Raw genomic sequence first — 16431 nt, 5'->3', positions numbered from 1 at the left:
ATCAAATACAAATAGAACCTCCTCATGCCAGTCATTTCATAACTGCCCAGCAGGCAGTTATCCCTAGCCATGAGATTTTTAAAAAATTAATGCGTGGAATGTGGGCCAGCATTTATTGTTGTCGCTTTCTTCTCATTGCCCATGAATGACAAGGTAGTGGCGAGCTGCCTTCTTGAACTGCTGCAGTTCATGTGCTACACGTAGACTTAGATTACCATTAAGGAGACAGTTCTAGGACTCTGACCCAGTGGCAGTAAATTCTAGAAAGTCTTATTATACAAAATCTCCAATGTCCACAATGAACTTTCAACAATTGACTTAAAGAACCCACTTCAGATATTTCCACAAAATGTGAATTAAATCCATTTTCTACAATCCTTCAAAACTTAAGTCCCCAAGTGATATTAAATTTAAATTAGAGTATTGAGTATAGAAGTTGGCAAGTCATGTTGCAGCTGTATAGTTCGGCCATATTTGAAGTGTTACATGCAGTGTTATTTGCCACACTACAGGAAGGATGTGAAAAATGTGTTGCTGGAAAAGCGCAGGTCAGGCAGCATCCAAGGAGCAGGAAAATCGATGTTTCGGGCATAAGCCCATCTTCAGGCTTTTCCAGCAACACATGTTTCAGCTCTGATCTCCAGCATCTGCAGTCCTCACTTTCTCCTACAGGAAGGATGTGGAGGCTTTGAAGAGGGTGCAAAAAAAGGTTTATCAGGATGTTGCCTGGATTACAGTGAGTTAGCCATAAGAGAATTTGAACAAACTTGAATTGTTCAAAAGAATCAGAGGCTGAAGGGTGACCTGATAGGAGTATATAAAATTAGGAGTCATGAATAGTCACAGAATAGTACACCACAGGAACAAGCCTTTCGGCCCACCATGTCTGTGCCAACCATGATGCTATTCTAAACTAATCCTAACTGCCAGTACATGCTCAATATCCCTCTACTCCCTACCTGTTCAGGTGTCTAAATGTCTCTTAAACGTAGATTATCTGCTTCTATCATCTCCTGTGCATGACAGGCACCTACCACCCTGTGTAAAAAACTTTTCCTCATGTATGTCCTTTAAACTTTTCCCTGCTCACCTTAAAACTATGCCCTCCTAGTACTTGACATTATTAAAAAAAAGTGGTGCATTTATAACAATAACACTTTTTTGAAAGAGATTGAAATGGAAAAGACAACTATCTAGTTTGTAACAACCATACAAATACAGCAACTTCCTGTTTCCAATGCCTATCAATTTTAAGACAGACAAAAAAAATGCCATTTTTGCAAAAGCAGTTGTCACTATATATCCGACAACTTTTCAGTTTCTGCCATTAACCTTACATCTTCCTTCATCTGAAGTTGCTGTGACATCTGCATACAAACTATGTTGCTAGCTTCATGATTTTGACAGTAACTTACAGCTAATATATTTTAATAAATATGAAATTAAACTTGCAAACATTGAAGGAGAGAGTGACAGCCTTTGATCTCAAGGCTGCATTTGACTAGGTGTGACATCAAGGAGCACTAGCAAAACTGGAATCAATGCTATTATGGGGCAAACCTTCTGGTGGTTGGAGACATACCTGACTCATAGGAAGATTGTTGTGGTTGTTGTAGGTCAGTCATTTCAGCTCCAGGACATCTCTTTATGGAGTACCTCGGAGTAGTGTCCTAGGCCCAACTATCTTCAGCTGTTTCATCAGTGACTCAGTGACTTTCTCGCCATCATAAGGTCAGAAGTGGAGATGTTCGCCAATGATTGCACACAATGTTCAGCACCATTTGCAACTTCTCAGATATTGAAGCAAACTATGTTCAAATGCAGCAAGATCTGGATAATATCCAGGCTTGGACTGACAAGTGGCAAGTAACATTTGCAAAACACAAATGCCAGTCTATGACTATCACCAATAACAAACAAACAAACAAACAAACAATCTAACCAATGCCCCTTGACTTTCAATGGTGTTAACATCACTGAATCCCCCACTATCAACAAACATCCTGGGGGTTATCATTGACCAGAAACTCAACTGGATTTACCACATAAACACGATTGCTACAAGACCAGGACAGAATACTGCAGCGAGTAGCTCCTGATTTCTCAATGCCTGTCCACAATTTACAAGGCACAAGTCAAGAGTGTGATGGAATACTCCCTACTTGCCTGGATGAGTGCAGCCCCAATAACACTCAAGAAGCTTGACATTATCCAGGATAAAGCAGCCCACTTGATTGGCACTATATCCACAAGCATTCCCTCCCTCCAGCACTGACACTCAGTAGCAGCAGTGTGCATTACCAAACGATGCACTGCAGAAATTCACCAAAGATCCTCAGACATCATACTTGTGCAAAATGACTGAAAGCTGTCAATGACTGAAGGCTGTCAATGAACCAGCAAGCAAATCACCACAGTGGTTACAGTGCAAGTACGACTGAAACACTCCAGGTTTACAAAATTTAAATGAGACAGCCATTCTGAGGATGACTGAAACCATAAAAAGAATTGACATTTAAACAATCTTAAACAGCCTCTATTTAAAAAGGCACAAATGACACAGCAGAAGTGCAGATGACAGTAAATTTCCAGCAACTAATTTTTATATCATTGAAGGTATTTTATACATCTTCAATCTGCACAGTGAATAAATCCATTTTAGACTGCCATTTGAGGTTTCAAAGTCCCATTTGAATAATTATTCATAAAAATCAATAAGCATTCAAAATAAAAAATGTATGATTCATTGCGCACAATTCATGTCACTGTTAGAATCCAATAAATCAAAATGGGTTGTTCTGTTTGTGTTGGTCCAATGATTGATGAGCAGATTTGTACTTTTGCTATTCAATTCTGTTATGCATGATGTAGAATATCTCTGTCCCTTGAAATAGTGCTCTTTAAGACACTTATTAAAAACACACATCTTTGACCAAGCTTTAGGTCATCCATCTACATGTCTCCTTATATGCTTGATGTTATATTTTGTTTTGTAGTGCTCAAAAAGCCTCGAAAGGTTTTATTATGTTAAATATGTTAAATTAATAAAGTTGTAGCAGACAGCTCAGAAAACCTGAATGCATGAAAAGCTGATCCTTAACTCTGAACTACAAACACTTTCTTGCGAACGATGCAAATTAAAATAAGGTTGGTGGACCAACTCAAAGACCCCACCTGTGAAATAAGGGAACTCCTCATGTCATTCCGATTCATCCTTGCTTGGAACTAGTATATCACAGTATTCATTGCATACGCACCAACACTTGATCCAGCAACCGAGGACAAAGAGCAATTCTACTCCAGCGGCGACCAATAAGCGACCATGGGTCCCTACAAACTAATCATCCTCAGCAACTTCAATACCAGAGGCAGCAGAAGTGTAAATCTTTCGGGCAATGTAATCAGAAAAGAGGGGGTAAGGAATCAAAACTCTCATGGCGCCCTTCACCAAACCAAATGCTGTAAACCTCCTCATCACCAACATGCTGTTCTGCCAAAGGGACAAATACAAGACAACACTTGTGCTCCAAACACTGGCACTTCCTTGACTATGCCGTCAGAGTGAGGGATCAGAAAGATGTTAAAATCACTTGGGCCATGACAGGAGCCACTGACTGCTGGACAGATCAATACCTGATCCAAGCCACAATCAAAATATAGCCCTACTGCAGGAGAGAAAGAAGCAGTGCTACAAAAATTCAATATTGACATGCTCAAAGATCCAGAAAACACAGCCTCACACAATGAACTCCTCTCCACAAACCTAGTGACCCTCAGGTGACACCAAGTCACAGGATCCCACAAGCCTCTGAATACCATCATCAATGCCTACAAAGACTCAGTCAGCCACTCAACTAGGAAACACCAAGACTGGCTTGATAAGAATGATCAGGAGGTCCAAGAATGATTAAGCTGGAATCATGTGGCATTTCATGGTGTAAAATAACAACTGCACTCAGAAGAGAGAAAGCAGGCCGTCAGGCGACTGAAGGCAAAGGCCCAACAACAAACCCATAACTAAAGAACAGGTGGTGAGTGGAGAAAGCACTGAAGGCCCAATGAATGGCTGACAACCATGATATACACAAAGAGCTCCTGCTGCAGCTACATGCCCTTGACTTCCTTATCTGAAAGAAGAATTTTCAAAAAAAAGGGAATAATTCCAATTGGGGAACTGCCACACCCCGTTGTCAACCATTGGAAAAGTCATCGCCCAGGACATCCTCAACAGTCTCCTCCCAGAATTGTAGTGCGGCTTTCAACTAAGGAGGGGCACAATGGACATGATTTTTACTGCATGAAAGCTGCAGCAGAAATGCAGAGAAAAGAATCTATCCTTGTACATGCCCTTCTTCAACCTTACAAAGGCCTTTGACATTGTTGGTCGGGAAGCACTTTGGGAGCATCATTCTCCATTTTGGATGCACCATGAAGTTTGTCACCATCCTTTGCCTGTTCCATGATGATACGGAAGTTGTGGAAATGACAAATGACTAACTCTGACACATTCTCCATTTGAACCGGTGTTAAGCCAGGCTGCGTCATTGCCCTAACACGATCTACCTCGCTGCAATGCTTCACCTCACCAATCGACAAGTTCCCTGTTGCAGTTAACTTACACAACCTGCTGGAAATTATTGAATCTCTGCTGCCTTTAAGCCAAAACCAAAGTCACCCTAATCAGTGTCACTGAGCTGCATTAAGAAGAGGATGCCTGCATATGTGCAATCTCAGAGGATGTACTTCAGACCATCATCCGCATCTTTACAGAGGCATATGAGAGCATGGGTCTCACCCTGAACATCTGCAAGATGAAAGTCCTCCACAAACCTGGCCTGGCATTGCAGAGTAAACCACCAATCATTCAGGTCCACAAGGAGGCCTTAGAGAACACTGACCACTTCCAATACCTCGGGAGTGTACCATCGGTGAAGGGATCCAGCACTGCTTCCAGTGTGCTAGCACAGCCTTTGGCTGCCTGCGGAAAAGGGTGTTCGAGGACAACATCAGACCTGACATCAAGATCTTGGTTTACGGAGCTGTGGTGGTTCGCACCCTCCTATGTGGCTATGAGATGTGGATGGTCTACAGCAAACACCTCAAGGCACTGCAACAGTACCACCAGTACTGTCTGCACAAGATTCTGTGAATCCGCTGGATTCACAGCAGTGTCATCAATCAGGCCAACATCCCAAGTATCCAGGCATTGCCCACCCTTGACTGACTTTGATGTCCTGGGCACATCGCCTGCATGACCAATACAAGAGTCCCCTGCAGGTGCTCTAATCCCAGCTTTGAAATGGCATGTAAACCCCAGGTGGACAGAGGAAGCGCTTCAGTGATACTCTCAAGGCCTCACTGACTAAGCGCGGAATTCCCACAAACACCTAGGAATCATTGACCCAAGACTGTTCAAAGTGGAGGTGGGGCATCTAGGAACGCATTGAGTACCTGGAGACAAGAACAACAAAAGGAGCACACTGCCACAAAACACCTCACCCACAATCGCCTTCTGCCCCAACTGAGGCAGCAGTAGCCACATCAGTCAGTACAGCCACCTATGGACTCACCCTGAGAGTGGAAGAGAGTCAACTTTGTGATGGACCACCAATGATCATGATGATGATAAAAATCAAGAGCAAGATAAGGATGACTTTCTTTTCTCAAAGAATCATAAATAGTTGGAACTAATTTTCACAGACAGCAATGGAGACTGCATCATTGTTTATGTTCAAGGCTGAGTTAGACAAATCTTTGATTTATAAGGGAGTCAAGAGTTTGGGAGACATTCAGGAAAGTGAAACGGAGACAACGGTCAGATCGGCCATGATCTTATTGAAAGCAGGAGCATGGTTACAGAGTTAAATGTTTTGTTTTACAATGTGTCATAAGATGCATTAAATACCCATATAATAATTTAAGCTGACTTTTCCTCCCTCAAAAGTTGTATTAGTTTGTTTAATGTTACAAAATAAGTAGGTCAGTTATGTACCTATTGATTACTTCATAGTCAAACAAGTACATATCTTTTAATAAATAAATTACACCTATTTTTACATGCTTCAGGGAGGCGTTATCTTTTCACTTGGGAGTTCTAGTGCACCAGTTCTTGAAACAGTTTACTTTAAAAATTCCACACTGCCATGTTGGTCATTTGGAAACATAATGCACTGCAATGGATTTTTTTTCCTCAATTCCCCCTTAGGTTATTTATATTCAATATTTAAAAATTCACTGTAATCATACTCTTGCACAATTCTGTTGATGAACATATTAAATCTCATGAGTCACTTTACTAGATGATGTATTCACAGTAACCTTTTATGCCATCCTTTATTGTTACAGGCATTCTAATTTAGAACTGGAATATACACTTGGATACAACAATCTATAGTCAAGGCTGTTTTATTCTGAATCCACCCTGACCTCATTACGTAAGAGGGAACAAGATCTAAAAAAATTGGAAGCTTTAACAAATCTGATTGCAAGCAATAAGTTTTCTTCCATGTTCATAATAATATGATTTCTTAGAGCTCAAGCATTTTTGACCGAATTTTACCACGGGAGACAAATTTTAGTGTAACATTTCAAATGTGTACATTCACCCAGAGACATGTAATAACATTCTGTTCAGTTTATTCTAGTTTTTCGTGTATGCAAATCACTTGCTCAAAAAGTATTCTTAAATGTAACTGGCTTGAACCATGTAGATGATATGATAAGCATGAACGAAATTCTTGAATTTATCTTTGATCAGGAAGATCTCGCTGAGCAGGTGCGAAGCCCTAGTGGCATTGCCATTTCATTCAAGGCCAGAAAAAGTTTGCAATATGAATAATAAATTATATTAAAGCACTTTCTGCAATAAGGATCATTGCATAAGACATAGATAACACAAACGGTTTAACACCAACGTTTTTAGTTTATTCAAATTACAAGCTACTGGGCAAAGTCAAATACGTTTTGAAGTGTAAGTTTGTCTCGGTATAAACCTACTCATTTCCGTGAAAAATCGAAAACAGATGATCAAGTAAAACTGAAGCTTATTTACACATCTCTGAACATGGGCGGGCAGGTGTGGGTATATCTCGTAGGACTCCCTAGAGTTAACACCGGTTGTCTTTAACTCGTTACCTTCTTCGCTGCTCCTCTCCTGGTAGGCTGAGGTGGTAGGGCTGGGGCAGAAGCTGCGGTTCCGAGTCGGCACACAATCTCTACAGAACGAATGGAGACAAGGCAGCAATCTGGGCTCACGATTTGTAAACTCCAATTTGCAAACCAAGCAGGTCTTGAACAGATTACATTCGTCTTCTGTAGAGTTACTCTTCCATTCATTCCTTGCTTCATTGCTCATAACGCAATCAGCAACTCGGTCCATATTTCCTCTGCTTTCAAAGCAAACGTTTGACCTTTTTCACCACCCCCTACGCGCAGTTGCAGGATCCCTGGATGGCAGTGATGTGAAGGGCTGCTATTTTAAATGACATCATTCCCCGAGAGAAAAGCAAAACAAGCCAGACTGTTAAAAAAAAATCGCGAAGGTAAAGGCTTCACAGTACAGTAAAGCTCATTCTGTCACTGCGTATTCAAGGTCTCAATAAAATCGCCTTGTAAGCGTCATGTCAGCGACTGGGACTGGTTGAAAGTGAATGACGTACTCGATTGGTAATCGGCAAATGAACTGCAGCTCAGTAAATAACAATTAAAGCACACTCAGACTTGTAAAGTCTAGGGTGCCAACTGTAACGTCTGATGTGACGTGATCAATAAATAACATTGCCAAAAACAAAAACAATCTTTTTTTTGCCTTTTTATATATTGGCCCCATGAACTATTGTTAATGTTACATCAGTGTGTAAGGGTTAATGCTGAGGGATGCATTAAACACCACCAGATACCATTATGTGACATTGCCTCGGATAAGGGAACAAGCTTTGGATCTTGAAGAAATAAAATCTAACATTATAATTTCCCATACCTATTATTCCAATGTAACTTGGTTACATTGTACCTAGCTGTTGTTATGCAATAAGCAGTGTGGCGTTTCAGATAATTGTTGCACTCCTAGAGGTTTTCCTCTACCATATCAGAATAAATAGGCCCTATACATGCTTATCAGCAAGGAGGATGATGGCAGCAAATTTACCTGATGGATTTTACATCACAATGAGCTGTGGTAAGAATTCATCACAGAACAGTAAATGGATGTTCATTTAAATAAATATTGGTTTATTAACTGGGAAATAGAATAATTTACTTTCTACAGTTTCTGCTTTTGCTGGTTGAGAATTTTCTTGACAGCATCAGGATTTTGATGATGTACTTCTGAGATAAAGGAATTGCAGCTGTCAACTTGTTCACAACAATCTTCAACAACTATGTGATAATGACCAGATAATTACCAAAAATGAAACAGATGAAGAGAGAAACATTGTACAGGATTCCAGAGATAACATCCCTGCTCTAGTTACCAAGAGTTTATTGCTCGATGTGTGATCTTTTAGATATTTCATATCCTCTAATTCCTCTCTATCTTACAGAAAGGAAACATGTCATTGGACCTTCAGTCGAATCATAGAATCCCTATAGTATGGATTACAATGGGTGTCACAATAATGTCAATGACCCATATCTTGCTGTGGCAAGGGCAGCAAAATTGTCAGCAATCACTGATATTACTCCACTGAAAACAAAAAACAATTTTTTGGAGTTTGGACATAAAATCAAGCAGTAGTCCAGAAATCATTATCAATTTGTGTAGGCTCATCCACAATGGTGTGTTGTGATGGTTCTACACACTACTATCTCTCATACAATCATAAATTGATGAGACCTTTCATTCTAAAATCACAAGTCTTCTTGTAAAAACCTTGGAAAATGTTTCACCTGAGATGAGTAGGATTATGGTTTAGGTTTGCATGAATACCTCTTGATTTTACCATCATACTAACTTTAGATTGATCATGCCTAACAAATTTGATTATTTTGAGGAGGTGACTAAATATGTAGATGGGGGTAATGCAATTGAGACCATAGACCATAAGAAATAAGAACAAGAATAGGCCATTCACCCCCTTGAGCCTGCTCTGCTACTCAACAGGATCATGGCTGATCCTCATTGATCCTCTTTCTGATCAAGAATCTAGCTATTTCAGCTTTAAACATACACAAGGACTCTGTGGCATGGAGTTCAAAAGCCCATGACACTCTGGGGGAATAAATTCTTCCTCATCTAAGTCTTAAATTGGCACCCTTTTTCTGACACTATGCCCTCTGGTCCTAGATTCTCACATGAGGAGAACCATCCTCTCAGCATTTACCCTGTCAAGGTATTTAAAAATCTAACATGTTGCCATGAGATTACCTAACATTCTTCTAAAATCCAGTCAGCAGAGTCGCAACCCATTTAGCCTTTGAGTCCATAAAAAATAGAAACAGGAGTAGCCTGCTTTACCATTCAATGGGGTAATGGATGATCCAATACACTCCTCACATGAACTTTTCTGCCCCTTCTCCATAACCCTTGATTTCCCTTCTGATCAAGAATCTAACTACCTCAGCCATAAGGAACATTTCTCCAACTCAGAAGAGAAACCCTCCATACTAAGGATCATACCTCTCTACACATTGAATGGTAGTTTACCAGGAAGTACAGAAGATCAGAGGAACCTTGGTATGCATCTCCATCAATCTTTGATGGCAGCTGGACAGGTAAATAAGGTGGTTACCAAGGCATATGGAATACTTGCCATTTTTAGTCAAGATATTGAAGACAAGATCAAAGAGTTTATGATGGAGCTGTATATAACATTAGTTAGGCCACAGCTAGAGTATTCTGTGCAGTTCTGTTCACCAATATTGAAGAGTGTGGTGCTGGTAAAGCACAGCTGGTCAGGCAGCATCCGAGGAGCAGGAGAATCGACGTTTTGAGTATAAGCTGTTCATCAGGAATGAAGGGGTGACTCAGGGGACTGAGAGGTAAATGGGGGAGGGTGGGGCTGGGGGGAAGATAGCTGAGAATGCAATAGGTAAATGAAGTTGGGGGTAATGGTGACAGATCGGAGAGGAGGTGGAACAGATAGTTGGGAAGGAAGATGGACAGGCAGGACAGGTCAAGAGGGCGGTGTTGAGTTGGAAGGTTAGATCTGGGGGGGGGGGGGGAGGGGAAATGAGGAAACTGGTGAAATCCACATTGATCTTATGTGATTGGAGGGTCCCAAGGCAGGAAAACAAAGAACTGCAGATGCCAGAGATCTGAAACAAACAAAACAGAAATTTCTGGAGAAAATCAGCTGGTCTGGCAGCATCTGAGGAAAGAACTCTGAGTTCTGTAGAAGAGTCACTGGACTTGAAAAATTAACTCTGTTTTCTCTTTAGAGATGCTACCAGAAGTACTGATTTTCTCCAGGAAATTCTGTTTCTGTTTGTTTTCTATAAAAGATGTAATTATACTAGAGAGTGTGCAGAGGAGAGTCACCAGGATATTGCAAAGAAAGATTAGATTAGATTACTTACAGTGTGGAAACAGGCCCTTCGGCCCAACACGTCCACACCGACCCGCCAAAGCGCAACCCACCCATACCCCTACATTTACCCCCTACCTAACACTATGGGCAATTTAGCATGGCCAATTCACCTGACCTGCACATTTTTGGACTGTGGGAGGAAACCGGAGCACCCGGAGGAAACCCACGCTGACACGGTAGAACGTGCAAACTCCACACAGTCAGTCGCCTGAGTCGGGAATTGAACCCGGGTCTCAGGCGCTGTGAGGCAGCAGTGCTAACCACTGTGCCACCGTGCCGCCCATTGTGCCACCGTGCCGCCCATAAAGCTGAGACTGGACGTGATGGAGGTGTACAAAGTTATAGGTAGATAGGAAGAAACCTTTCTCCTTATTACAGGAGTCAATAAACAGAGACCACAGTTTTAAGGTAAGGAGCAGGAGGTTTAAAGTGGATTTCAGCAATTCTTTTTCCCCTGGGTAGTAGTGGGTATCTGGAATTCATTGCCTAAAGGGTGACAGAGGCAAGAACCCTCAGATGTTTTAGAACTATTTGGAATGCTAAGACAATAGGCCATGTGCTAGAAAATAGGATTAAAATACGTAACTGATTCTTCTTTCTCTGGCTTGACTAATATAATTTTCCACCATCATCTTAAACATTATGATCCAAAGGTCACTGTTCCCTTAATGTTTCCCCATCGTCACTTGATCTCCTTGGCCCACTTTATTTGCAAGCAGCAGGCCAGCAAAGCTCCCTTTTTTAAGGGGCAGGACACATATTGCTTAGGAAATATTCCTGAACACAATTGGCGGCAGTTGGTTATGAAGAGATCGAGGACGGGTAAGAGGCCAGCACGAAGCTCCAACCCCACACCAGGTCCTAGCTCCTACCCCTGCCGTATTTTCACCATCCCTCCAGACCTCCCCCTCTCTGAGGATGAAAGATCAATCCTCATAGAGGCCTCAACTTCATTCCCCCTACACTCCCGGATTAACGAGTCCAACATGCGGCGAGACATCAAACAATTTTTCCGCCGCCTTTGCCTCCGCGCCTACTTCTTCAACCAGGATTCTCACCTCTGACGATCCCTTCTCCCGCCTCCAACACACCCCATCCACCTGGACACCCCGTGCTGCCTCTTACCCACCCTCGATGTCTTCATAGCCAACTGCCGCCACGACATTGACCGCCTCAACCTGTCCACCCCTCTCACCCACTCCAACCTCTCACCCTCACAAAGTGCAGCCTTCCACTCCCTCCGCTTCAACCCCAACCTCACTATCAAACCGGAAGACAAGGGAGGCGCGGTGGTAGTTTGGCACACCAATCTTTACACTGCTGAGGCTAAACGCCAGCTCGCGGACACCTCCTCCTACTGCCCCCTTGACCATGACCCCACCTCCCACCACCAAACCATCATCTCTCAGACCATCCATAACCTCATCACCTCAGGGGATCTCCCATCCACCGCCTCCAACCTCATAGTCCCACAACCCCGCACCGCCCGTCTCTACCTCCTGCCCAAAATCCACAAACCTGACTGCCCCGGCCAACCCATCATCTCAGCCTGCTCCTGCCCTACCGAACTCATCTTTACATACCTCGACACGGTCCTGTCCCCCTTATTCCAAGAACTCCCCACCTACGTTCGGGACACCGCCCACGCCCTCCACCTCCTCGAAGATTTTCGCTTCCCCGGCCCCCAGTGCCTTATCTTCACCATGGACATCCAGTTCCTAGACACCTGCAGCCCCCATCATGAAGGCCTCAAAACCCTCCGCTTCTTCTTTTCCAGCAGAACCAACCAGTACTCTTCCACTGACACCCTCCTTCAACTGACTGAACTGGTCCTCACTCTAACAACTTCTCTTTCCAATCCTCCCACTTCCTCCAAAACAAAGGAGTAGCCACGGGCACCTGCATGGGCCCCAGCTATGCCTGCCTCTTCGTCGGATATGTGGAATAGTCCATCTTCCACAGCTACACTGGCACCACACCCCCACTTTTTCCTCCGCTACATCGATGACTGTATCAGCGCTACCTCGTGCTCCCACGAGGAGATTTAACAGTTCATCCACTTTACTAACACCTTCCACCCTGACCTCAAATTTACCTGGACCATCTCAGACTCCTCCCTCCCTTTCCCAGACCTCTCCAGTTCTCGGGCGACTGACTCAACACGGACATTTACTATAAACCGACCGACTCCCACAGCTACGTAGATTACACCTCCTCCCACCCTGCCCCCTGTAAAAACGCCATCCCATATTCCCAATTCCTTCGCCTCGGCTGCATCTGCTCCCAGGAGGGCCAATTCCAATACCGAACAGCCCAGATGGCCTCCTTCTTCAAAGACCGCAATTTCTCCTCAGACATGGTTGACGATGCTCTCCACTGCATCTCCTCCTCCAATCGACACCAGTATAGAACCCCACTGGTCCTCACCTACCACCCCACCAAACTCCAGATACATCGTATCATCCTTCGTCATTTCCGCCACCTCCAAACAGACCCCACCACCAAGGATATATTTCCTTCCCCTCCCCTATCAGCATTCCAGAAAGACCACTCCCTCCGCGACTCCCACATCAGGTCCACACCCCCCACCAACCCAACCTCCACTCCCGGCACCTTCCCCTGCAACCGCAAGAAATGCAAAACCTGCACCCACACCTCCCCCCTCACTTCCCTCCAAGTCCCAAAGGGATCCTACCATATCCATCACAAATTCACCTGCATCTGCTGCACCCGATGTGGCCTCCTATACATTGGGGAGACAAGCCGCCTACTTGCGGAACGTTTCAGCGAACATCTCTGGGACACCTGCACAAACCAACCCAACTACCCCATGGCTGAACACTTTCACTCCCCCTCCCACTCCACCAAGAACATGCAGGTCCTTGGCCTCCTCCATCGCCAGACCATGGCAACACGACGCCTGGAGGAAGAGCGCCTCATCTTCCGCCTAGGAACCCTCCAACCACAAGGGATGAATGCAGATTTCTCCAGCTTTCTCATTTCCCCTCCCCCCACCTTATCTCAGTCCCAACCCTCGGACTCAGCACCGCCTTCTTGACCTGCAATCTTCTTCCCGACCTCTCCGCGCCCACCCCCTCTCTGGCCAATCACCCTCACCTTAACCTCCTTCCACCTATCGCATTCCCAACGCTGCCCCCCCCCCAAGTGCCTCCTCCCTACCTTTTATCTTAGCCTGCTTGGCACACCCTCCTCATTCCTGAAGAAGGGCTTATGCCCAAAACGTCGAATCTCCTGCTCCTTGGATGCTGCCTGACCTGCTGCGCTTTTCCAGCAACACATTTTTCATCTCTGATCTCCAGCGTGTGCAGTCCTCACTTTCTCCTAGCTATATAAGAACAGGAGAGTTGATGAAGTGTGCTCAGTAAGTGAGCAAGATTAAAAGACAGATAAGATATTTTGGGAGGATGATGTGGGTGAGAGCCATTAAGTGGAGGTATTACATGTATTAATGAGAATTGTAGGCTATTTGCTTTGATGACCTTACTGTGCAGTGGTATAGTTCCTGTGTTTATGAGGTAACAGAGAAAAAAAGTGGCAGTACTTAAGCTTGCAGCACTTTAGAAGATCATTGGCCTTTTTGCACTGATTGGCATTTCACTTTAAACAAGAAACATCACTGACCAGGCTGCTACCTGGGTCAGGTGGTGTGGTTTCCTTTGCCAGTCTGCAGCAAAGGATAGCCGCACCATTAGCCATGCTGCTACTGCACCATCGCCATGGTGATGGATGACTTAACTTTCACCCCCATCATAGCCATTTCACCCCCACACAATTCCTCATGCACCACTCGTGACATCAATTCCGCCCCTCACATCATTGCTGATGTCACACACTCAGTGACTTCCGCCCCTTACTGCTGTGTTTGCCACCACTTCCGCTCCCACCAACGCCACTCACCTGCATTCTACTGACATGCCCCCCACAGATCCCATTGTCACCATCCCCACCCCAGAACCCTAAGGGGAACACCACCCCTGCTCATGACTCCACCCCATTCCCCCTAACAACACGCCCACTCCAGTTACAGGGTCTCCCCCTACTCCCAGCTCCACACCTACACCAGGTCCTAGCTCCCAGCCCTGCCAAGTTTTCACCATTCCCAGTGACCTCCCCCCTCACTGAGGATGAACGATCAGTCCTCAGCAAAGGTCTCACCTTTATCTCCCTCCGTCCATGCATCAATGAATTTAATACACGCCGTGGCGTCGAACACTTCTTCCGCCGCCTCCGCCTCTGTGCTTACTTTTACAATCAGGACTCCCACCCACCTTCTGAGGACCCCTTTGCCCACCTCCACATACTCCATCCACCTGGACACCCTGTGCTAGCCTATTACCTGCCCTCGATCTCTTCATTTCCAACTGCCACCGAGACATTAACCGCCTCAACCTGTCTACCCCCCTCCCCCACTCCAACCACTCACCCTCACAATGTTCAGCCCTCCACTCCCTCTGCCCCAATCCAAATCTCGACATCAAACCAACAGATAAAGGGGGTGCAGTGGTAGTTTGGCACACTGACCTCTACACTGCTGAAGCCAGCCGCCAACTCGAACACACCTCCTCCTACCGCCCCCTCGACCATGACCACACCCCCCATCACTCAACTGTCATCTCCCAGACCATTCAGAATCTCATTACCTCAGGAGATCTTCCACCCACAGCTTCCAACCTCATAGTCCGGGAACACCGCACCACCCGATTTTACCTCCTTCCCAAGATCCACCAGCCTGACCACCCTGGCCGACACATTGTCTCAGCATGTTCCTGCCCCACCGAACTTATCTCTACCTACCTAGACACTGTCCTATCTCCCCTAGTCCAGGAACTCCCACATACGTTCGAGACACCATCCACGCCCTCCACCTCCTCCAAGACTTCTGTTTCCCCGACCCCCAACACCTCATCTTCACCATGGATATCCAATCACTTTACACCTCCATCCGCCATGACCAGAACCTCCAAGCCCTCCGTTTCTTCCTCTCCCGATGTCTCCAACTGTACCATTCCACCAACACTCTCATTCGTTTGGCTGAACTGGTCCTCAGCCTTAATAATTTCGCCTTCGAATCCTTCCACTTCCTCCAGACCAAAGGGGTAGTCATGGGCACCCATATGGGCCCTAGCTATGCCTGTCTCTCTGTCGGCTACGTAGAACAGTCCATCTTCCGTAGTTACACCGGCAACACTCCCCATCTCTTCCTTTGCTACATTGATGACTGCATTGGCGCCACCTCGTGCTCCCACGAAGAGGTTGAGCAATTTATCAACTTCACCAACACATCCCAACCCGACCTTAACTTCACCTGGACCATCTCGGACACTTCCCTCCCCTTCCTGGACCTCTCCATCTCCATTAATGAGACCGACTTGACACTGAAATTTTCACAAACCCACCGACTCCCATAGCTACACCTGTACCTCCTGCAAAAATGCCATCCCATATTCCTAATTCCTCCACCTCGCCGTAGCTGCTCCCAGGAGGACCAGTTCCATCACAGAACACACCAGATGGCCTCCTTCTTTAATGACCGCAATTTCCCTTGGTTAAAGATGGCCTCCAACGCACTTTGTCCACATCCCACACCTCTGCCCTCAAACCCCACCCCTCCAACCGTAGCAAGGACAGAACCTCCCCCCGCCCCCTCCCCACCGGTGCTCACCTTCCACCCTACCGACCTTCGCATAAACCACATCATCCGACGACATTTCCGGCACCTCCAAATGGACCCCCCCACCAGGGATATATTTCCCTCCCCACCCATTTCCGCAAAGACCGTTCCCTCCGTGACTACCTGGTCAGGTCCATGCCCCCCCAACAATCCACCCTCCCATCCTGGCACCTTCCCCTGCCACCGCAGGAATTGTAAAACCTGCGCCCACAC

At 45.3% G+C, this 16431-nt stretch overlaps 2 protein-coding genes across 5 annotated transcripts in view; one reads left to right on the top strand and one right to left on the bottom strand.

Annotated features, from left to right (window-relative positions):
- Positions 1 to 7563, bottom strand: part of trim66 (tripartite motif containing 66) — a 227699-nt gene extending 220136 nt beyond the window's left edge. For all 3 annotated transcript variants that reach the window (XM_060838925.1, XM_060838927.1, XM_060838928.1), the window contains exon 1: positions 7135 to 7563. In XM_060838925.1, coding sequence (XP_060694908.1) covers positions 7135 to 7378 — 244 coding nt within the window. In that variant the 5' untranslated portion in view covers positions 7379 to 7563. The remainder of the gene's footprint in view (positions 1 to 7134) is intronic.
- The window catches only part of rpl27a (ribosomal protein L27a), a 369147-nt gene that overhangs the window by 301793 nt on the left and 50923 nt on the right, over positions 1 to 16431 (top strand). The window lies entirely within an intron of this gene.

The sequence above is a fragment of the Hemiscyllium ocellatum genome, chromosome 18, assembly GCF_020745735.1.
Source record: "Hemiscyllium ocellatum isolate sHemOce1 chromosome 18, sHemOce1.pat.X.cur, whole genome shotgun sequence".
NCBI lineage: Eukaryota > Metazoa > Chordata > Chondrichthyes > Orectolobiformes > Hemiscylliidae > Hemiscyllium > Hemiscyllium ocellatum.
The sequence above is the reverse complement of the archived record's forward strand: the minus strand, read 5'-3'. Positions and strand labels throughout refer to the sequence as shown.